Source organism: Diplotaxodon limnothrissa, linkage group LG8 (genome assembly GCF_057381915.1).
Source record: "Diplotaxodon limnothrissa isolate DT_005_m linkage group LG8, D_limnothrissa_male_GT1.1, whole genome shotgun sequence".
Classification (NCBI taxonomy): domain Eukaryota; kingdom Metazoa; phylum Chordata; class Actinopteri; order Cichliformes; family Cichlidae; genus Diplotaxodon; species Diplotaxodon limnothrissa.
The window spans coordinates 32,354,383-32,376,030 of NC_140603.1; the positions used below are offsets into that span (position 1 = coordinate 32,354,383).

Consider the following 21,648-nt stretch of genomic DNA (forward strand, 5'->3'; position numbering starts at 1 on the left):
AGGTAAAAAGAAACGCAGCGTTTCTGCTCAAACTCCTGGGTCAAGTTTAAAGGCCGGCTTGAGGACACTCATCTCACTCAGACGATTCTGGATCATAAAGGTTGGATCTGCTGGTTTTGGGGAGACCGCACTGGAAGGAAAGAGTTTTCCTGTGAACACTGTGGCTCTCTGACCATTTAACCCTGTCATGCATGAATTGTGACAAACTCAATCAGGATTCTTAAGTGTTTTTATTCATCTTTTCCTGCCTGTAGTTGAATAAAAACACTTAAGAATCCTGATGTTATTTATTTTTATTCATCTTCAGGAAGGAAAAGATGAATAAAAATACTTAAGAGTTAAATAACAGTAATTACAATGAAACACAACATACAGCTGTAGTAACAATAAACGTCCAGTGGGTGGCAGAGTGTGGAGTGACCCATCAGTGTCCAATGCAGTGGTTTATGTGCAGGTATACCATCAACACTGACACAAATGCAAGCAAACACCAGAACCTCTCGCTATAAGAACAGTTTCTTCCCCTCTGCTGTTGGACACATGAACATAACCGTATGACTGTTCCCACCACTAACACATGACCCTACGCTGTGTTCACATGTTTGCACTGATCACCACCTGCACTCATGTATATATCATGTATATATCTATCTACTTAGCACTTTTAATTCTTATTCTCATTTTAATTTTCATGTCTATTTAAGCTTAATTTATAACAGTATGTTTGCACTAAGTACCGCAGCAATTTCCTAATGTTGTAAACCTGCTCAACATTTGGCAATAAAACCTTTCTGATTCTGAAACAGCAGCTGTGACTGTAGGGACCACTATGGTGAAAGGGTCAAATGGATCGGGGCGATCGTGGCTCAAGAGTTAGCAGCTCGTCTTGTAACCGGAAGGTTGCCGGTTCGAGCCCCGGCTCGGACAGTCTTGGTCCTTGTGTCCTTGGGCAAGACGCTTCACCTTCCACCTACTGGTGTTGGCCAGAGGGGCCGATGATGCGATATGGCAGCCTCGCCTCTGTCAGTCTGCCCCAGCGCAGCTGTGGCTACACCTGTAGCTGCCTCCACCAGTGTGTGAATGAATAGTGGTATTGTAATTTTTCATTTTTAATTAAAACCCAGCCAGGATGCACGCCCCTCCCCTCCCTGCTTCCACTGGAGGTTTCTTCCTGTTCAAAGGGACTTTGTCCTTCCCACTGTCACCCAGTGTTTGCTCATAGTGGTCGTCTGACCGTTGAGGTTTTCGCTGTATTATTAGGTGTCTTTATCTTACAGTAAAAAGCACCTTTAGGTGAATTCTGAAGGTGCTAGAATAACAGATAACCAGCTGGTAAAAGAAAACACACACGTATAACAGCGTGGTGTGGTTGAGTTTATAACATCAGGTCAGACTCTCCGTGACTTTAACATCCGCTGTTAACGCAGTTCTACAAAGTTTCTTCCTGGAACTGCAGATGTAGGACGAGTGCCGGAAATAGTTTTGTACTTCGGAGAATCCTGACTCACACCAACGACGTTAAGTTCTTAGAGAACAAAGACACTGTTTGCAGTTCTTCAAAACACAGTGTTTTCAGGTGAGTTCACCTGCATCCAGCGCTGAGCCCACGTGTTTACAGATGGTCGGCCTGCTGGAAACGTCTGTACGACACTTCAAAGGTCATCAGTTTGACTTTCATGTTTTGTTTTTTTACCTTTTTAGCTTCTGACTGCATCTGAAAACTGAATTTTTAAATCATAATTTAAAAAATTATTTTTGAATCCTAATGTTTTCGGTGTGTGTTATCAAAGGTTTACACAATCAGTCGTCACTTTAACTGACTCGTTTAAGTGTTTTACTCAGTTTGGGACAGATTTTCAGATAAACTCCATCATTCATGTTAGATTGGTAAAAAGGATCTGCAGAGTGAGCTGTGAGCTTTCTCTTTGTGAGGCCACAGGAAAGTACAGCTATGAATCAACCATCATAGCCAGCTAGCTGTAAGTTAACTAGCAAGTTTGCTAATGTAACACAGTGGATATGCTAACATTAAAACCAACCACTGAAGGATTTGTACATCTTTAATACTTTCTGGGTATTACAGAGCGTTATTGTAGTTAACTGAACTGAAAGTGGGCTGAACAAATATTCTAGTTAACACAAACACTAAATTTCATGTGCCTGTTATAAACTTATTACCACTGATTAGATTGGCATTGTGACCCATACAGCTCACTGACATATTGCTGATGTATATCTGCTGTAGTGCGAGGCACCATGTAGCAGGGACGTGTGGTTACTCATCAATAAGATGTCGTTTTGCTGTCACAGTTCTGACTACCTGTAACCTTCCTCATAGACGCAGCGAATCCCACTCAGAGGGGGATTCGTTTATGCTACCCAGGTAGAGTCGCACAAAGAGAGAAAGCTTCAGTGAAGCGGAGGCTGGCGACGTTGTCCCAACCTCTTGCAGAGTGAGCAAACTACATTAACGCCAGCAAATCCCTCTCTGAGCAGGTCGCACAGAGTTGGAAAGTCAAAGATAAGCTGCGTAAAAACGACTTTATACCAATGAGCAAACATGGTTCCACTACGTTGGTGCTACCTTCAGCCACACAGCACATATATTTCAGTGATACGTCGCTGCACCATGCTGGATGAAGCACAATTTACTGACTACATTCCTCTGAAACGCTGAAGTCGAGGGACGGAGCGTGCTGTCTGGATTTATGGCTTTATTATAAAGTTAACCTGAAACTGGGCTGAAACATATTTTAGGTAACTGTAAACTTAATATCGCTGCCACACATCACTCACTAATATATCACCCACCGCACTCAAACAATAACTGAAACTAAAAAGAACAAAACCTTTTCAAAACATAAAAACAATAAAACTGGAAACTAAAATTTCTAAATAAAATAAAAATCATAAACTTCAGCGTCTTGTTTGTTGTTGGCATGAATGAGCCTCCGTACATCAGCCCACTGTCTGACCTTCATCTCTTCAAAGTGTTTAAACAAGCTTCATGACGTCACGGCTCCACGCGGTGCCTCCCCCTGACGTCACGTGGAGTCTTTAGGAGACTCGCGCCGGTCAGTGGCTCAGAGACGGTGTGCGCGCGCGTGTATCAGCATGAGGAGCGCGAGGACGCTGCGGCAGGTCCAGGTGGCCGTGACGGTGCAGCGGAGCCTTCATCACCAGCATCCTCCTGCGCGCTCCGCGGGGATCGTCGGAGCTCCTTTCTCCAAGGGACAGGTGAGAGCGCGAGGACAGGCTCCGCGTGCACTCGTGCGCGTGTAATCCTCCAGCTTCTCCTTCTCTGTCCGCTGCAGTCCCGAGGAGGCGTGGAGGACGGACCGGAGCGGATCCGAGCCGCGGGCCTGCAGAGGCGGCTGCAGCAGCTGGGTGGGTCCGGTGACGTCACCGGGAGACTCCAACAGACGTTTATTTTTGTGCTTTCATACAGAATCACCTTCATGCAGCAGCAAATGTAATGACAGCAGGTAAAACTGACCGGAAGTTACCGTTTGAATGATGAACCGCCCTGTGAGCATCACCGTGGTTCCCACTGTGCCTCACAGCAACAAGGGCCCGAGTTCGACTCCGCCGTGGAGTACGTCCACAGACATGCTGTGAGTGGGGACAGATCAGCTCCCACTCACAGCTGTGTCTCCGCCTCTCAGCCTGTGGTAGCTGAGATGGACTCCACAGGTGTTCTCACCTGTTCACACATCAGGAAGCTCCTCCTGCAGCTGTGACACATTTCTGTTAAAAATCATCCGAGCACCAGAGTGGCAGTTTGCCTCTGCAGCATCTGGACAGATGTTTAAGAAAGGCTGACGTTAGGTGGAGCGCAGCCGGCCCAGTTAGTTATCCGTGTTGGTCGTCATTCCCAGTTAAGGAAACATTGTTTTTGTTGAATTAACAACTCAGAAACTTCCTGAGTTTCTCCGTTTCGTCAGTTAATGTTCATCCAGAGCCGAGTAATCAGTGATGAGAAAATCCACAAACGTTTGATTAATACATGAGCCTGAGCGGACCGCGGTCTGCACCAGGGACAGAAAACCCCACAAAGCCAGGTGGGGGCACAGAGCTGTGCGGCCCGGTATTTTAACCCCGTCCATCAAAGAGACAGAATGAAGCTTTAAAATGTTTCTGCTGATTATTGAGAGCACTCACTGATTTCCTCCTACACAGAGGGTCAGATCATCCTCCCGTGGCCAAAACATTAAACACGGCCCATAATTAAAGTACAACAGCTCAAAAAATCAAAATGACACAAGATCCCGAACAAACAGAGACGATAAAAATAAAATAAAGAAGCTCAGATAGTCAAAATAAAATAGAATAAAAGTAGAAAATAAATCTTGTATCTTGTCTTTATGATGGGTTTAATCAACTACAAAGTTTACAGTTAGATTCAAACAGCTGTGCAGCTCAGTAACAGCGACAGTGTCTGATTTTTAATATTCAGAAACCATCGAATCGTCAAACAAACTGGAGGCGGAGCACACCGGCGTTTCCACTTTCAACAATTCATCTGAATGAATCTGTGACGTCGGTAAAACATTAACCTTCAGCACAGTTTGAATCCAGAAAAGGTGTTCAGAGCTGACCTTCAAATTCAGACTTCAAATAAAGTGTTTAAAGTCTGATTCACGTAACGCTCCGTTTAAAAAACTCCGTAAAAATCAGAGTTTGGTGGTTTTTCCTTCAGCTGATTGTGAGTACGCAGGTAACACAGTTTCACTGACACAGTGAGTTCAGGAAGTGTAACGTCCTCAGAGGAGGTCACTGTGCACACGCTCAGTTTCATTACTGGAACAGCGCTGACCTTTATCCACGAACAGCAAACAGTAAGTGTTTACAGGTCCACATGGGTCAGTGAACGCCTCATTACACACACAGAGAGCATGCTGGGAAACGCCTCCGCTGGTAATGTTGAACAGTCAGTACGAGGAAACCTGCAATGATTCTGTGTGTGTGTGTGTGTGTGTGTGTGTGTGTGCAGGCTGTGCAGTGAAGGATTATGGGAACCTGACGTTCGAGGACATGTCCCGGGACGAGCCCATGGGCTTGCTGAAGAGCGTGAGGGCGGTGGGTGCCGCCAACCAGAAGCTGTCACAGGCGGTGCGAGCGGCGAAGGAGGATGGGCACACGGCGGTGGTGCTGGGCGGAGACCACAGGTCAGTCCACACAGGAACAGGAAGTCAGGACGTAGGTTCCAGGTGTCGGCTCTCCATCGACTCGCTTCCTGTTTGTGTTTTCTGTCCTCAGCCTGGCGATCGGTTCCATCCACGGGCACTCTGCGGCGGTTGGGGAGCTGAGCGTCGTGTGGGTGGATGCTCACGCCGACATCAACACGCCGCTGACCACGTACACGGGGAACATCCACGGGCAGCCGATGTCCTACCTGCTCCACGAGTTGCGCTCAAAGGTGATCTTAGCAACAGAGATCAGCATCACGCCGTCACACAGAATCACTAACCCCTCCCCTTCCTCACCAGGTTCCCGTCTTACCGAACTTCTCCTGGCTGAAGCCGTGTGTGTCCGCCGCCGATGTGGTCTTCATCGGGCTGAGAGACGTGGATCCAGCAGAGCAGTGAGTGCACCTGAGTCCATGCAGAGACTCACCTATTTCTGACGCCCCTCTGACCAATCAGCTCGTCCCGAAGCATTTTGGAGATGATTGAAATGAAATCTCAATAAAAAATTTAAAGAAGCAAAAAGCTCTGAAAGGTCAGCGACCTCGCTCTGGTCTGAGGGTCACCAGAAGTTCATTACCTGCGTGTACCTGAGTGTACCTGCCAGCAGGCTCTAATCCTGAGGTTTTCTCCTCCTCAGCTACATCCTGAAGATGCTGGGGGTGAAGACCTTCTCCATGAGTGAGGTGGATCAGCTCGGCGTGGCCCGCGTCATGGAGGAAACGTGTGATTACCTGTCCGCCAGGTGATGCCTGCATGAAGCCACCAAGGTGTGATAGTCTGAGCGAATGTTAAAGATGCTTTGTGTCCTTGAACAGAGGGAAGAAACCGATTCACCTCAGCTATGACATCGATGCCATCGACCCCTCTGTTGCCCCAGCAACCGGGACGCCTGTAGTTGGTGGACTCACCTACAGAGAGGGCGTCTACATCACAGAACACCTGTGTCAGACAGGTACGAGTCAGAAACTCAGGGAAAAACAAACCCTGCTCTTCACAGTAGAAACGTGTTTACTGTAAGCAGCCACATTAGCTGCTTACAGTAAACACAACAGCTCTCACTTGGTGTTGGCTCTCGCTGCGGTAGAGTGTCACTTCCTGTTCCTGTTCCAACGCACACTGGTTTAGCCAATCTTTGGGGATTAGGGCTGACAGCTGTCCCGTTTTAGTGTCTCTTATTTGGCAGTTAAAAGGTTGGCAACCCTATCCTGGTGTGAACACGTGAACCGTGCTCCTGGGTCCAAACTACTCTGTGTTTATTAAGGCTGTTGTGTGTTTCACATGTTTTAACAGTTTGTATCTTGTTCTATTTAATCTGAACAAACCCCTAAAAAGTCAGTTATCGCTGTCGGCCTCTCTGGGTTTTTATTACCACCTTTCAGCAGCACATTTTAAAGCTCAGTGTTTAAACCCTTACGATGTAACTGCAGCCCAGCAGCAGTATATTAATGACTAACCTCGTATTGTGGATGGATTATCTCAGTTGTTCTCCTGACTGAAGTTTGGTCCTTTTACAGCATCCTGCCATGCGATTACATTTGTTCCTGACCACCGAGAACACTCACGTTAACTTTTATCCAGTGGAAAAAGTTAGCGTTCATCCTCCAGCTTCACTGTGTTTAAGCTAACATAGCTTTGTCGCTTCTCTCCTCAACAACAAAGAGCAACATAATAAAAAAAACGGCACCATCACAATAAACTAGCTAGCAGTAGATATCAGTAGATACTAAATAATAAACGATATTGTGCAGCACACAAGATAGACAGCGCACAATGTGCTTTGAGGCAGCAGCCAAGAAAGCTGTAGTCCGCGTCTGTGAATACCCGTGTGTACACCTGTGTGCATACCTGTGTGGATCAGCATGCTTGCATTCCAAAGGTTTCTCCATGTAATGATCTGCTAGAGGGTGTGGGGGGGCCACAGCCCCGTCCTCCAGGGCATGAAGCAGGTATGGAGGAGATCAAAACTCCAGACATCCAGAGGCCCCCAGAACACAAGAGACCAAGGAAGACCAACAGAGGGGCAGCCGCGCCACTGTCCCAGAAAGAGCTGAGGAGAGTCCCAGATGAGGGCTCACTCAGCAGCCACGGAGCAGAAGCCAGGGGGAGTTGCAGTGACGCGCCCGTGAGCTCCGCCGGCAGCCAGCTGTGCCAGAGTGACCGAGCCCCAGGCCGAGAGGCCGGGGGCACCCCACCTCCGAAGTGGCCCGAGCGAGCCCCAGGCTCCAGGCCCCGATAAGCAGCCACCAAGGAGTGAGCCGGTGTGTACCTGGACGCCCATCCCCAGACACAAAGAACCACCAACGCACCGATGTCTGAGGGAGTCCGCCACTGGCAGGGGAAGTGGTGGTGGGGGGAGATAGGCCTCCAAACCTTGGAGGGCCTGAGGTGTCCCCAGAGAGGTGGCGCCTGATACCCAACCTGACATATAGACACAGACATACAGGCACACACAGACACAAACATCCATTCCCACCCTCATGCTCTCATATGCACTTACTCCACACTCAACCAACGTGGAGACAGACATAAAGAGACGCTGTACACACGATCACACTCCCCAAGCGTACTCTACAAACCGGGTCTAGGTACCCTTGCCCCTGGAGGGGGGAACTGCACCCAGACCCAGGTGGTGTTACCCTTTTCCCTGCGGTGGGGGGAGGCAGACCGCCCCGACTCCGCAGCAGCAGGGAGGCCCCACACCCCAGACCGCAGTCGGACGGCCAACTCCGTCTCAGTTCTGCTTTTTAAGTTATCATCATCCTCAGCTTGTGCCACGTTAAACCTTCCTCCAAACCCTCTAACATCCAGTAAATCATTGCCTTGAATTAAGCACTGTGAATTAAAATGCTGCTCTCTTTAACATTCATTCAGCCGACTGTTCTCACTGCGGACAGCTGGACATTATCCTCTTTGACATTTTGACACCAGAATAGTTTCCAAGCCATGTTTTAGCTCAGTGAGATGAGCAGCTGTTCTCAGAGCAGGAGGCGCGGGTTCAAATCCTGCTTATGGCAACATTTTCTTCAGTTAACACTTCAACTGCTTAAACTCTTTCCCACACAAATTTCAGCTTTTTCACCTCTTTTTAGCAAAACTTTCAGTTTTTCACTACTTTTCAGCACAAATTCCAGCTTCTTCAGCTGTTTTCAGCAAACTTCAGGTTCTTCACCTCTTTTCAGCAGATAATTCTGCTTTTCAGCTTATTTCAGCAGATTCCACTACACAGCATTCACACTGCATTTTCGCAGGAAATGCATCTTTTTCTAGTTCTTTATTCTTCTACCTTATTCTAGTTGCTCCGACCTTTGCTGGTTTCCCTCAGTTTCAGCTGATTTTAACCATTCAAACTTTAAACTGTTCTGCTCCTTCTGCTAATGTCTGCTATATCTTTTGGTGATGATAACTTTTATACTTTTTGAGAAATTAAGCCTTTTATGCCATTTTTTGGCCCATTTTACTGAATAGGACCACATTATCAGTGTGATCACCAGTGCTTGCAACATTTTCTTCAGTTAACACTTTGATTGGCCAAGAAATATCTCAAGACTGGTTTTTCTAAGGTTTTATGGACTGATGAAATGAGAGTGAGTCTTGATGGGCCAGATGGATGGGCCCGTGGCTGGATTGGTAAAGGGCAGAGAGCTCCAGTCCGACTCAGACGCCAGCAAGGTGGAGGTGGAGTACTGGTTTGGGCTGGTATCATCAAAGATGAGCTTGTGGGGCCTTTTCGGGTTGAGGATGGAGTCAAGCTCAACTCCCAGTCCTACTGCCAGTTTCTGGAAGACACCTTCTTCAAGCAGTGGTACAGGAAGAAGTCTGCATCCTTCAAGAAAAACATGATTTTCATGCAGGACAATGCTCCATCACACGCGTGCAAGTACTCCACAGCGTGGCTGGCAAGAAAGGGTATAAAAGAAGAAAAACTAATGACATGGCCTCCTTGTTCACCTGATCTGAACCCCATTGAGAACCTGTGGTCCATCATCAAATGTGAGATTTACAAGGAGGGAAAACAGTACACCTCTCTGAACAGTGTCTGGGAGGCTGTGGTTGCTGCTGCACGCAATGTTGATGGTGAACAGATCAAAACACTGACAGAATCCATGGATGGCAGGCTTTTGAGTGTCCTTGCAAAGAAAGGTGGCTATATTGGTCGCTGATTTGTTTTTGTTTTGTTTTTGAATGTCAGAAATGTATATTTGTGAATGTGGAGATGTTATATTGGTTTCACTGGTAAAAATCAATAATTGAAATGGGTATATATTTGTTTTTTGTTAAGTTGCCTAATAATTATGCACAGTAATAGTCACCTGCACACAGATATCCCCCTAAAATAGCTCAAACTAAAAACAAACTAAAAACTACTTCCAAAAACATTCAGCTTTGATATTAATGAGTTTTTTGGGTTCATTGAGAACATGGTTGTTGGAGTCTTCTCCCACCCCCATTCTCTGCGGCCTGCTGGAGCGGGAGGGCTAGTAGGAGGAGTTGGCCGTCCGACTGCGGTCTGGGGTGTGGGGCCTCCCTGCTGCTGCGGAGTCGGGGTGGTCTGCCTCTCCCCACCGCAGGGAAAAGGGTAACACCACCTGGGTCTGGGTGCAATTCCCCCCTCCAGGGGCAAGGGTACCTAGACCCGGTTTGTAGAGTACGCTTGGGGAGTGTGATCGTGTGTACAGCGTCTCTTTATGTCTGTCTCCACGTTGGTTGAGTGTAGAGTGAGTGCATATGAGAGCATGAGGGTGGGAATGGATGTTTGTGTCTGTGTGTGCCTGTATGTCTGTGTCTATATGTCAGGTTGGGTATCAGACGCCACCTCTCTGGGGACACCTCAGGCCCTCCAAGGTTTGGAGGCCTATCTCCACCCACCACCACTTCCCCTGCCGGTGGCGGACTCCCTCAGGTGTCGGTGTGTTGGTGGTTCTTTGTGTCTGGGGGTGGGCGTCCGGGTACACACCGGCTCACTCCTTGGCGGCCGCTTGTCGGGGCCTGGGGCCTGGGGCTCGCTCGGGCCCCTTTGGAGGTGGGGTGCCCCCGGCCTCTCGGCCTAGGGCTCGGTCACTCAGGCGCAGCTGGGGGCCGGCGGAGCTCACGGGCGCGTCACTGCAACCCCCCCTGGCTTCTGCTCCGCGGCTGCTGAGTGAGCCCTCATCTGGGACTCTCCTCAGCTCTTACTGGAACAGTGGCGCGGCTGCCCCTCTGTTGGTCTTCCATGGTCTCTTGTGTTCTGGGGGCCTCTGGATGTCTGGAGTTTTGATCTCCTCCATACCCGCTTCACACCCTGGAGGACGGGGCTGTGGCCCCCCCACACTCCCTAGCAGATCATTACATGGAGAAACCTTTGGAATGCAAGCATGCTGATCCACACAGGTATGCACACATGGGTATTCACAGACGCGGACTAAAGCTTTCTTGGCTGCTGCCTCAAAGCACACTGTGCGCTGTCTATCTTGCGTGCTGCACAATATCGTTTATTACTTAGTAAATACTGATATCTATGACTAGCTAGTTTATTGTGATGGTGCTTTGTTTTCTCTATTATTATGTTGCTCTTTGTTGTTTGCTGTCTCCTCTGTTTGTTTGTTTGTTTGTTTTTTTTTTTTTCTCCATACAGGTGACCCAGGAGTTTTTTTTTTTTTTTTTGTCTCTCTTCCCCCCCCTTCTCACCGTCTCTTCTCCCCTTGGGTTTTCTTTCTTTCTCTCCCCCTCTCTCTCTCATTCATTCCCCCTGTCCTATTTATTAAAAAAAAAAAAAAAAAAAAAAAAAATGACAAAGGATGAACTGAAGCTCTGCCATCACGTAATGTCGCATACTGCTGTTTCTGATGTCATTTAGGAAAAAAAAAAAAAAAAAAAAAAAAGAGAACATGGTTGTTGTTCAATAATAACATTATTCCTCAAAAATACAACTTGCCTAATAATTCTGCACTCCCTGTACAGACGCAGCCTTTGGGGAGTGACTGCAGCACCCCACCAGCCGAAGAACTCACGTTAAAGTCTTTATGCGCCTATAAAACGATCAGAGGAACTGTGCGGTCACATGATGCTGAAGCTTCCTGTCAGTGACGCTGCCTCATTTTCAAACTGAATTAACTCCAAAATCCACAACATGAACACCAGCTCATTACCCCCACGTGCCACACTCGCCCTCACATAACCAGGAAGTTACCACAAATGTGCTCTTTGTCTCTCTGCAGGTCTGCTGTCGGCGGTGGACCTGGTGGAGGTGAACCCTCTGAGGGGCCAGACTGAGGAGGACGTCCGCTCCACCGTCAGCACCGCCATCGATCTGCTGCTCGGCTGCTTCGGACGCGTTCGCGAGGGAAATCACCTGCCAGATTACCGCCTCCCCGAGCCTTAACACGGGCCTCTCTGACCGTGCCGCACGACACCAGCACAAAGGGCCAATCGGAGTTCTCCCTGCAAAACTACAATCCCACAATTCCTGCTGTTTTCTGCCTTGAACCAAAGACGTTGTCTTCCTGTGGGTGGGGTAGTCCATCGCTGATCAGCTGATCGATCGTTTTGTTTTTGATTATTAAATTTATATGTTTGAAGAGTGTTTGTTTCTTTTTTTAAACACGATAAATGGTCGCCATCTTTAAAACGCAGCAGCACGCTGCTGAGGCAACGCTGCCGCCAGAGAATAACGACAGACGCCATTTTCTTACTTCTCCTGGGTTGCAGCAGCATTTTATTCTGATAAGAAACGTGTCTTACATCAGGTCACTGCACAGGACATCATCCAACACACAACAGACACACACAAACAGGAGTGAGGGTTGTCACGGAAACGGCGTGGAGCAGAAATTAGTAACTGCGCTCAGAAATAAGCTAACAGGGTTAAGAGGAGGCGGCGTGCTTTGCTTATCTGGAGTTTGACCTGCAGCATCTGAACGACCTTACGGTTAAACCTCCTCGAACGCTCACGCTATTGGTGGAAACGGAGGTGTAACCATGACGACGGGTGGACAGCGCAGAAAAATCCACTTGGACTGAATTTGTGAATCAAAGAGCCTCAGATGTTCTGCTTTTCAGAATAAAAGCATGGCAGCTGAAGCGTGGAAGAGTTTCCAAAATAAAACCCACTTTGTCACGGCTGAGGTGACATGAATCAGATCAGGAGCAGGAGCTCGGCGACACGTTTCAGACTTCAAAAAGAAACAGGAAACAGAAAAAAAAAGGTGCAAACATTTTAAAACTTTTAAACGAGGAATTTTTAAAACGCAGATGAAAAACAGTGAAGAGGCGTTCACACGAATCCTGTCAGAAATCAATAAATACGCAGCTCAGTTTCAGCTATGATTGTCTCACAGAACCACACGATCGGTTCTTGCTTCTGGTTGATTCCCGTGATGACGAGAGTAATCTGATTCCTCGCCGTCTTTGTAACAGTCGTGAAGGTCAGGGAGTGACACGGGTGACGGAGCGTTTCTCGGTCTATAGCGTCTGACTCGACTCATGTTAGCGACCTCGGGCCAAACTCCATTCAAAATTTGTCACATTTAGCGCTCCTTCGTTCCACTCGCTGGTTTAATGGGCAGAACCGTCGATGGAACAGAATTAAATCAATCAGATTTTCTGCTTTTAAGTCAAAGCTCACGAGATTTCAAACATTCTGGATCCAAAAACCCCCAAAAAACTTTATTCGTCTTTAAACGAACCTCTCGTGCAGCGTTCTTTGTTCTCGAGAAGTTTTAGCTCTCAGGCTGAACACCTGGACAGGTACGGACGTCTGAACGTCAGCGTGATTCTTGTTAAAGGAGAAATGAGTCAAACACACACACACACACACACACACACGCTGTAGAGAAAAATAAGCGTGTTGGATCACATGTGCAGTCACACTCTGCGCCTGCAGGCAGGAAGCAGAGGAGGAAGACGGCTGAGCTGGAGGAGGAAGGTCGGTCGTCAATCGGTCTCGTTGAGGCTGCAGCGCCGCCTGAACTCCTGCCCTCGCTCGTGGATCCATTTGTTCGATACTGCAGGAAGAAAGAGTTTCATCAGAGCCTCGACAAACGCCACGAGTCTGAGCAGCGTGAAGGTTTCTCCGTCTTTCTCATCAAATCTGAAGCTTTTCATGAAGCTCAGTCAAGTTCGTTTCATCTGAAACATCAAACACCAAAAATCCTTCAGCAGTCACGTGAGCTGCTGCAAACACACCCAGAAAACATCCAATATTCATCAATCAACACAAACATTTAAAAATAAATCAACTCCAACATAACAACGAAGCTTTTAATGACCCAGAACAGTTTTATATAACTGACGGGAGTTTGGATTTGTTCTTTTATTTTACTTATTTTTAGAAAATAATTTTTAAAAGAAATTTTTTTATGTCAATCATCACCAGGCGTGAAAATCTGAAAGTATTTTTACTTGATGATGATTTTGTGTGTATTTATTGTTTTACTGTGCACGTGTGTGAATATGGCGCGATGACCTCACCCCACTTGTTTCCCAGCAGCACGGGGCAGGCGGCGTGTCGGGTCCGATAGTCTCCTTCTCCGCTTGGATACAGGTTGTACCAGAACACCGCCGTCCCCTGGAGAAACACGGTCACATGACGCGTCACATGACACTGCGTCAGATTACTGAGAAGCGGCGCCCTCGTCTGCCCGCCTGTTTCTCAGTTTGGTTTATTAAACAGACTTGTTTCTGTGATGATGATGATGAAGAAAGTGAGTAGTTGAACCTTTTTGGGTTTCACAGCAGCTCCGATGTCAGTGAAGACGGTGGCGCCCCCTGCCTGCACGTCGGTCATCTGCAGCGGGAAGGAGGAAAGCGTGAGCGGCAGCAACACACACGCACATGCACACACACACACACACACAGCAGCACTGACGTAAAGCAGCCACGTGGCGATCCGGTTGCCCGTGCCCAGCTCCTCGAATGCGTCCGGTTCGTCTTTCTGAAACAGGAAGTGCACGGCGGTCAGAGTAATGAAAATTCATTCACTCATTTCAAAAAACTGAACTTTGTTAAAAGTTACAAATAAATAAATCTACAATACAAATACACAGATTGGATCTATTTAGTTGATTTTAATGAAATGTGTCCAACATGGATCCATATCTGTTATTGATCGTTTTCCGTCTTTCAGCAGAAATAAAATGCTGACAGAAACAGATTCTCATGTATCTGGTTTTATTTACCCGTCCGAAGTCGAAGTGCGGCTCGTACTGTCCCCCCAGGCCGTAGTTAGCCACCTGCATCAAACACAGCGCTTAAAACATCAGAGGCGCCAGACGGTTAGCGGCGTTTGAACTCAGGTGAGGCGTTACCTGCAGGTCCTCGGCCGTCTTCACGTTCAGCCCCGTGACGTCCTCGATCAGCTGGTTGATTTTGTCCACCACGGGATGCTCGTACGCTCCGAGCCAGGCGCTGAGAGGACAGAGAAGACACAGAGTCACCGCCGAGGTCACGAAAACAGCACAAACCGGCGCACGGCGAGGAGACGGCAACGAGGAGGGCGGGGAAACAACAGACAGTTTCTAAAGCAGCTCCTCTATGAAAAAAACGATATTTACAGAGCTTCACCGCTGACGTTTGTGTCATTACAGCCAGCTGAACGTTACAAAAGCATGAAGGAGGAGACTCCGCCCCCGAGACGGTGGTGACCACAGGCTGTAAATAAAGATGGACGCCCCAAAAACATTTATATCGTGACTTCAATAAAAGCTGAAGCGAAGTCACAAATTTACTGCGGAGGAAAAAAACTCGCACGCTCACTGATGGATCCAGGAGTTCACACGCGGCTTTACAAGTCGGCTTGTGATTGGTCGCTTGTGACAAAGCCGTCCGGAGCGCTGCACGTGCGGCGTCCATCGTTACGAACAGCCTGCGCTCCGCCCGGGCCTGAAGCGAGTGACGTCCTGCTCTTACCTCTTGGAGACTCGGTAATGGGCCGTGGTCAGTTTGCCTGTGTGAGGGTCATGCACCGTGGCACGTCTGAGCTACTCCCAATTATAGGTTAATGCAGAGAGACAGAGAGAGGACAGAGAGAGGGCGGTCACTATCCACACGCTGCAGTCAGGGAGGCAGCACGAGCTTCAAACGCCACATAAGGCCACTTCATTAGGTACACGTGAAGCCCTGATCTGCTTTGGCGAGTTAAAGAGCGCCGAGTCCAACCCAGAGCCAACAAGGTACCTAATGAAGAGGACATGGAGTGCACGTGGTCAACCTTCAGGATGTTTGACAAGCTGCTTTAGCTCCTCCCTCCTTCAGACAACTTTCCTCTGATTGGCTGCCCCTCACAAACAGAAGGTTATGGGATCGATATTCTGCCATAATTGAAACTGAAAATAATCTCAGTTGATGTTTCACTTATGAAGTCACTACACCAGCATCATACACAAAACACGCAGTAACATTGCAGTACCTGCAGTAGTTTTACAGTAACTACTGTAGAGAGTATTTCCGTGAAGCTGACGCACTGACAGGTCAACAGACTGTCTGACTTCAGAACTTTATTTTGAAACGTTTGCAGACTCTTGTTATTTTACGTAACAATGTGCAGGTAACAGTGAGAAGCACAGGTATGAGACAAGAATCCTCCTGCTGCCTCCACGAAAACGTTAAAGCGACATCGAGAGTCTTAAATGTTTGACTTCCTGTCCCCGAACGAGCAAAGAAAACAAGCCGAGGCTCGAATCCCAGCGAGAGCAGAGCCTGAAAGAAGACGCTCAAAGTAGCTGTTCCTGCAGCGTTACAGGACCTCTGATATCTCCTCTGATGTGGCCTTTTACACCTGCCCAGGTGGGACTGATTGAGCTGATGACAGTTACAGCTGTCTCTCTGTGCTGCAGCGCCCCCTGGTGGGAGGACAGCGGTAAAACAGCTGCTCATGAACATCTGCTTTATTATTATTAACCATTTCTCAGCAGCAACAACATGAAACTACAAGTTTATGGAGATGTTTCAGAGCTTACAGCCCATCATGGACGTTTAAACGTTTCTTTCAAGCTGAATGTGTGAAAACTGGATTTTATAAAACTGAAGTCTTTTATGTTTCAGACTGTTGGGGGGCGTCAGCTGTGATGATCGGAGGCTGGAAGTCTGTAATAATAATGCCGATTCTTCTGTGACGTTTAAATGAGAATTCCACTTTGGAGGAAGGAAAATTTTAATTATTCGTTTGTTTGAAGCGACTCGTTGCCTTTTCTGCTCTCACCGGGACGGCCGCCATCACAGAGGGGGGAGGACAGGGTGGTGTTGGGGGCAGAGAGGTGAGGTCCACCCCGCGGACGCCGCCTCCTGCCCCAGCAGCTCTTACCTCTTACTGATGCGGTAGTGGGCCGTCTCCAGCACGCCGGTGACAGGGTTAGAGATGGTGGCTCGACGGAGCTGTGGAGCCAATCGGCCGACAGTTACAGGCAGACACAGAGCGACGCCCAGAGCACCGACTAACGCCGACCGACACCGACGGAGGAGCCGCACCACACAGCCGCACAACCTCGTGATCCTCTCCACCCACCGCCCGCCCGTCACCTTTCTTCCTCGCTCACTGACGAGGCTCAAACTACAGTTTTGTTTTTGATGTGTTTGAAAAACAAACGAAATTTTTTACTTTAAATAATTTTTTTGTTTTCATGCAAATATTTTTTTCTGGCTTTAAATTAATTGTTTCAGTTTTAGACGTTTGATCCTGATTTTGTGGGCGTGTATCAAGAGGTAGGGGCGGGGCATAGATTAATGATTGACAGCACCCGTGTCACGGGGTTACAAGTTAAAAATGAGCAGTTGCCGCTCGCTGACAGGACGCCGCCGGCCAACAGGAAGCAGTTTGTGATGATGGATGTTTGAACGCTGCACTGAGGTGTGAACGGGGATTCGTTCTAATTTCAATATAATATATTTCATTTCTCTACAGAGCTCATCGCGGCTTAACGACCTAGCAGCCAATCAGATAACAGCATTCACTGTTGCCGAGGTAAATTTTGTGCATCCACACGATTGACCTGAGTTTCTGGGTGTTTGAGCTGAAAGTGCTCGCGCTGCTCTTCTTTGCTGTAAACCGTGAACCGAACATCAACACGACCGATCGGCAGTCGAGCAGCGAGCCGACGTAACCGCGAGCCGACGTAACCGCGAGCAGACGTAACTGCGAGCCGACAGTCAGCCACAAAAACGAAAACTGACAGTTTAGAGTCGCGGCGACACATCAGGCAGCAGTCATGTTCTCATCATGACTCTTGTCCAGTTTTTAACATCCCGACTGCTCTCGATTAGTTTTCCGACACTTCTGCGAGTTTCTTCTTCGAGGTCATTTCCTCTCCATCCTTTGATAAGCTCCACCTATTGGACTCTGTTGGGTCAGGTTGGCGGGGGAAGTAATAATAAACATGTTTTCATAAAAATTTTAATATACAGCGACTTAACGGGGAGCAATATTTCTGAATACTGATATTTAGCCCCGCCCCTTGCGTTGGTAAAGCACTAATGGCGTCCGACCTGGGATAAGCTCTGCAGCAGCGCGTGAGATAAAGATGCTCGGACTCACCCTGGGCTTGGCCAGCTCTTTCACCTTCTCCATGTCTTTCTCTGACACGATGTTGTGGTAGCGCACGATGTGCGGGCTGTCCCACTCGTCCTCCTGCTGCACCGGGCCAATCACGTACCGCGGGTGCCGGTTGTTGTCATAGTAGCGGCAGAAGAGGCGGCTCTGCCTGCGGGGAGTCTGACAGGAAGCAGAGGTTGAAGTGACGCCGATAAACGACTCTCAGAGGTGCGCTTGTTTCGCTCGCCTCACCAGCTTGATGCCTTGGCCGCGACACAGCTGCTCGTACTTCTTCCTCTCAGGCAGGTAGTCGTCTTTGCTCTCCCTCCTCTGCCTCACCTTGCTTTCCTCCTCCTTCTCCTCCACCTTCTCCACCTTCTTCTGTTTGGCCAGCTGGTACTCAAAGTATTTCAGGTTCCCGTTGGCTCGCTGGTGTGTCGGATCTAACGGGCAGAAAAACAACTTCAGGTGAGCGAGATCAACAAATCTGCACACAAGCTCTGAAGATGTGAGAAGAAGCCTTGGACTCTCTGGAAACTCAGCGTTGCTCCTTTTTCTAACTCTTTAAAACAACAGCAGCACGTTTGCTGACTGAACTGCCCGTCTGCAGGTACTAACCCAGGTCCAGCAGCCTCCTGGTGAACTCCAGCGCTCTCTCCAGCTCCCCCTGCTGGTACACGGAGTAGCTCAGGTAGTCGAGGACGGTGACGGCGTCCACGGCGCGGGACGTCTCGCCCTGGTCCAGCTGCCTCAGGGCCTGAGCCATCCACAGCTCGGTGTGGTAGTAATCCGCCTCCGAGTACACCACCTTCCCGAGGTCGTAGCAGTCATCCACGGTCAGAGTGCTCCAGGCGGAGGAGGTGGAGGACGATCCTGAGGAGACGAGAGAGAGCAGGAGCATTTACAACTCATGTTCCTGTTATTAAAGCGCGAGCTGGAAGGTTGAATCGTGTAAATGACTTTCAGACACACGACCGAGAGCTCAGAAACATTTGTGGTCCTTTTCCTCCTGAGCGCCGTCTTCTCTAAACTCGGACTGAAGAGCCCGCTCTGCCCTGTAAAGCAGAGCAGGTCCCGGTTCACAGACCTGGGAGCTCTCCGGTGGAGATGGCGTTGGTGTCCAGCTGGTAGGTGTCCTGCAGTCTCATCAGAGCTTTGGCCGCGCCGGTCTGGTCGTCGTCGTTGGGGAAGTACTGCCTCTGGATGGTGAGGTTGGAGATGAACACTGAAACACCACAGAAGAAGAAGAAGGAGGACAATGAAAACAAGGAAAAAAGATTCTGTGTCCTAACGTCCAACAGCTGATTTCTGCGTCGCACCATCAGACACGTCGGTGAGCACCAGGCTCTCCAGCTCCCCCCACTCCGTGTTCAGCCTCTTCATCAGCTTGAAGGCGTTCACCGGGTGACCCAGGAAGCCTTCGGGGTCCTGAATGGCAGCTGCCGAGAGGACGTCCAGTTTGTCTGCCCACCTGAACACACACACGGCACAGGTAAGAGTGTGTCGCAGATCATGACAGCAATGTAAACCTAGTTAGCTGCCCCCCCCCCCAACAAACTTGAGATTCTGTTCCAGGATAACAGGAGGCGGAGCGTTTAACGGCGAGCAGCGACACTCACTTTTTGATCTGCTCCAGTTTGCTCTCCTCCGCTCGGATGTAGTCCTTCAGGGAGGTGACCAGGTCCTTCTCCGTGAACAGCAGGTCCGTCATGTGACCTGTGACAAAGAACAAATTAGCGCTCACACACGCGCTCAGCAGGACTCCACGCTACGATACAGAGCGGCCAAACTCACCGATGGAGGTGAAGAAGTCGTGAGCTGAGCAAGAAGTGAAGATGAGGAAGTGGATTAACCACCACCCACAGAGCGCCATCGTACCTGCACACACGGGCAGAAACCAGGCGTCAGTGCTGACATCACACCAACGCCAGACGTTGAAGCGTTACAGGTACTGATACTGAAGTCAGAGCGCTCAGCACACTCACAACAACCACAAGCACACAAAAACATCAAGACACGCCCACACGCACGCTCTGTCTCCCGTCACAGGTTGAAGCAGTGACGTGTCTGAAGCTGAAACGTGGCGTCGGTGCTGCTGAGGGGGAAGCCGTCATCCTGGGCCTGTGAGTGACACTGAAGCGGAGCCAGGAGAGGACAAAGAAGAGTCCTGACCTCGTGCTGAAGAGCATGAAACACACCAGAGCTGTGACCACACACACACACACACTCTCTGGCCCAGTGACAGGAAGTCCCAAACCAGACAGCCAAGAAACCAGACGCCACTTCCTGTGACTGGACACTTCTGCTTAAAGAGCTCCATCTGCCCTTCTGCGCCTCTCAACAGGTCAAAGTTCACCTGGAGGGCACTGCAGCTGGGGCCAAAGATCACCAGAAAGTCTCTGGAAGGTGAGGGTGAGACCCTGAACGAGGCAGAAGCAGCTTTGCATGATTCACTCACAGTCAGCCTTCTTTGACTGAGTCTCAGCTCACTGAACACCTGACACACCTGCAGCGGTGCAGCTTTGTGACGTCACACAGGTCCCAGAGTGTGGAAGGCTGTGGTAAACGGAGTGTTTGGAGCAGCTCTGAGACAGTACGTGACCGGAAGTGAGGCCGGTCACGCCACTTTTATGACCACACAAACCCACCAAAGCCCCCTTTACTGTGACTCACCTGTGCTGGGCTCACCTGTGCGCAGTCTCGCTGGCAGACAGACTGTCTCTGTTCAGGTCAGAGTAAAGAGTCGGAACCGTAGAAGTTTCTGGATAACCGGAACCGTCACCTCTGTCAGCTTCCGGTGAGGACCGAGGGTTTCTGCTCTCACCGAGTTTGTGCCCGAGAACAGCTTCAGCGCAGACTCGTCTCAGCGATCCTCACAGCCAGGCTGGCAACACAAACCTCCTCCTCTTCCTCTGACGACGTCACCGCGGCTCTGCCCCGCCCCCTGCTGGACCGGAGGCGCCCTGCGTCAGATTTTCATCTGCAAATTACTGCGTGATGACGTCAGAGCCACCAGCGCGTTCATCTGCATTTACTAATACTAATATAACGCCTAAAGAATTCTCAATAGTGTTCGATGCCATCCCATCTGGTCTGTCCATGTTACACAGATGCTCCCACAGTGCTCCACTACAGGTCACTCCCCCGGATGTGTTACATTCTTCTCTTGGCAATGTTTGCTTTTCCTCTCATAAGTCTATAAATACCAAAATAAGATCTCTCTTTCAGGATGCAATGGTCTCTGTTCCATCAGCCATATTTTATTCGGCCAATTTTGTAACAGATATTGAATGGAAAAAAGTTTGGACTTTACCACAAAGGTTTTTCTTAACAAACAAAATTAAAGAGATTTCCTTTAAGTTGATTCATAAGTTTTACCCTACCAAACAATATTTGTCCAAATTTATGGCTGAAATTTATGGCCAATTTATGAAGCGCCTTGAGGCGACTTTTGTTGTGATTTGGCGCTATATAAATAAAATTGAATTGAATTGAATTGAAATAAATGTAAATTGTACCTTCTGTCAAGAGCAACCTGAAACAGTTTCTCATCTGTTTTGGTCATGTAAGTAAATTTACATGTAAATTCTGGAAGGATTTAAACAAGTTTATTACTGACTCTGTTCTCCCTAATCTTCAACTATACTATAAGGATGTTATCTTTTGGCTATTATACTTTTAAAGACAAGGACAATGATGCTTTCTTCTTTATAAATTTGGTTTTATTTTTGGCAAAATTTCATATACACAAAAGCAAAGTCCTCGGCAGAAAGCCTGAACTTGTACAATATATAAGGACAATCTCCTCATCAAAAAACACGAAGGCTCTCAAGACTGTTAGCAGTTTCAGTCGGTTACAGATGTTAACTTGATTTTGGCTCTTGCAAACTTTGTTTATTTATGTTCCCCTTAATTTATTTTATTTTTTGTACTCACTTTTGTCTCACTGTCCTTGTCCCT

At 48.5% G+C, this 21,648-nt stretch overlaps 2 protein-coding genes across 4 annotated transcripts; one reads left to right on the plus strand and one right to left on the minus strand.

Moving 5' to 3' along the window:
- Positions 1–3,080: 3,080 nt before the first annotated feature.
- Positions 3,081–11,730, plus strand: arg1 (arginase 1). Its single transcript, XM_085361733.1, has 8 exons — positions 3,081–3,237; positions 3,315–3,387; positions 4,994–5,168; positions 5,260–5,419; positions 5,490–5,584; positions 5,827–5,931; positions 6,005–6,141; positions 11,384–11,730. Exons 1-8 carry the CDS (start codon positions 3,115–3,117, stop codon positions 11,545–11,547), a joined length of 1,032 nt encoding a protein of 343 aa, XP_085217859.1. The 5' UTR covers positions 3,081–3,114; the 3' UTR covers positions 11,548–11,730.
- A 134-nt stretch (positions 11,731–11,864) lies between these two features.
- Positions 11,865–20,595, minus strand: LOC146627462 (prolyl 4-hydroxylase subunit alpha-1-like). 3 transcript variants are annotated; one of them, XM_085361736.1, is made up of 15 exons: positions 20,377–20,595; positions 19,483–19,566; positions 19,308–19,404; positions 19,008–19,159; positions 18,776–18,913; positions 18,307–18,561; positions 17,941–18,131; positions 17,692–17,868; positions 16,465–16,535; positions 14,471–14,570; positions 14,342–14,395; positions 14,032–14,097; positions 13,882–13,950; positions 13,635–13,731; positions 11,865–13,168 (listed from the first exon to the last, which is right to left on the minus strand). In XM_085361736.1, exons 2-15 carry the CDS (start codon positions 19,559–19,561, stop codon positions 13,098–13,100), a joined length of 1,617 nt encoding a protein of 538 aa, XP_085217862.1. In that variant the 5' UTR covers positions 19,562–19,566; positions 20,377–20,595; the 3' UTR covers positions 11,865–13,097. The 3 variants fall into 3 exon arrangements, with proteins under 3 accessions (XP_085217862.1, XP_085217861.1, XP_085217860.1); XM_085361735.1 differs by lacking the exon at positions 16,465–16,535 and adding an exon at positions 15,072–15,142 and having other exon boundaries at positions 20,362–20,595; XM_085361734.1 differs by having other exon boundaries at positions 20,362–20,595.
- Positions 20,596–21,648: the final 1,053 nt, after the last annotated feature.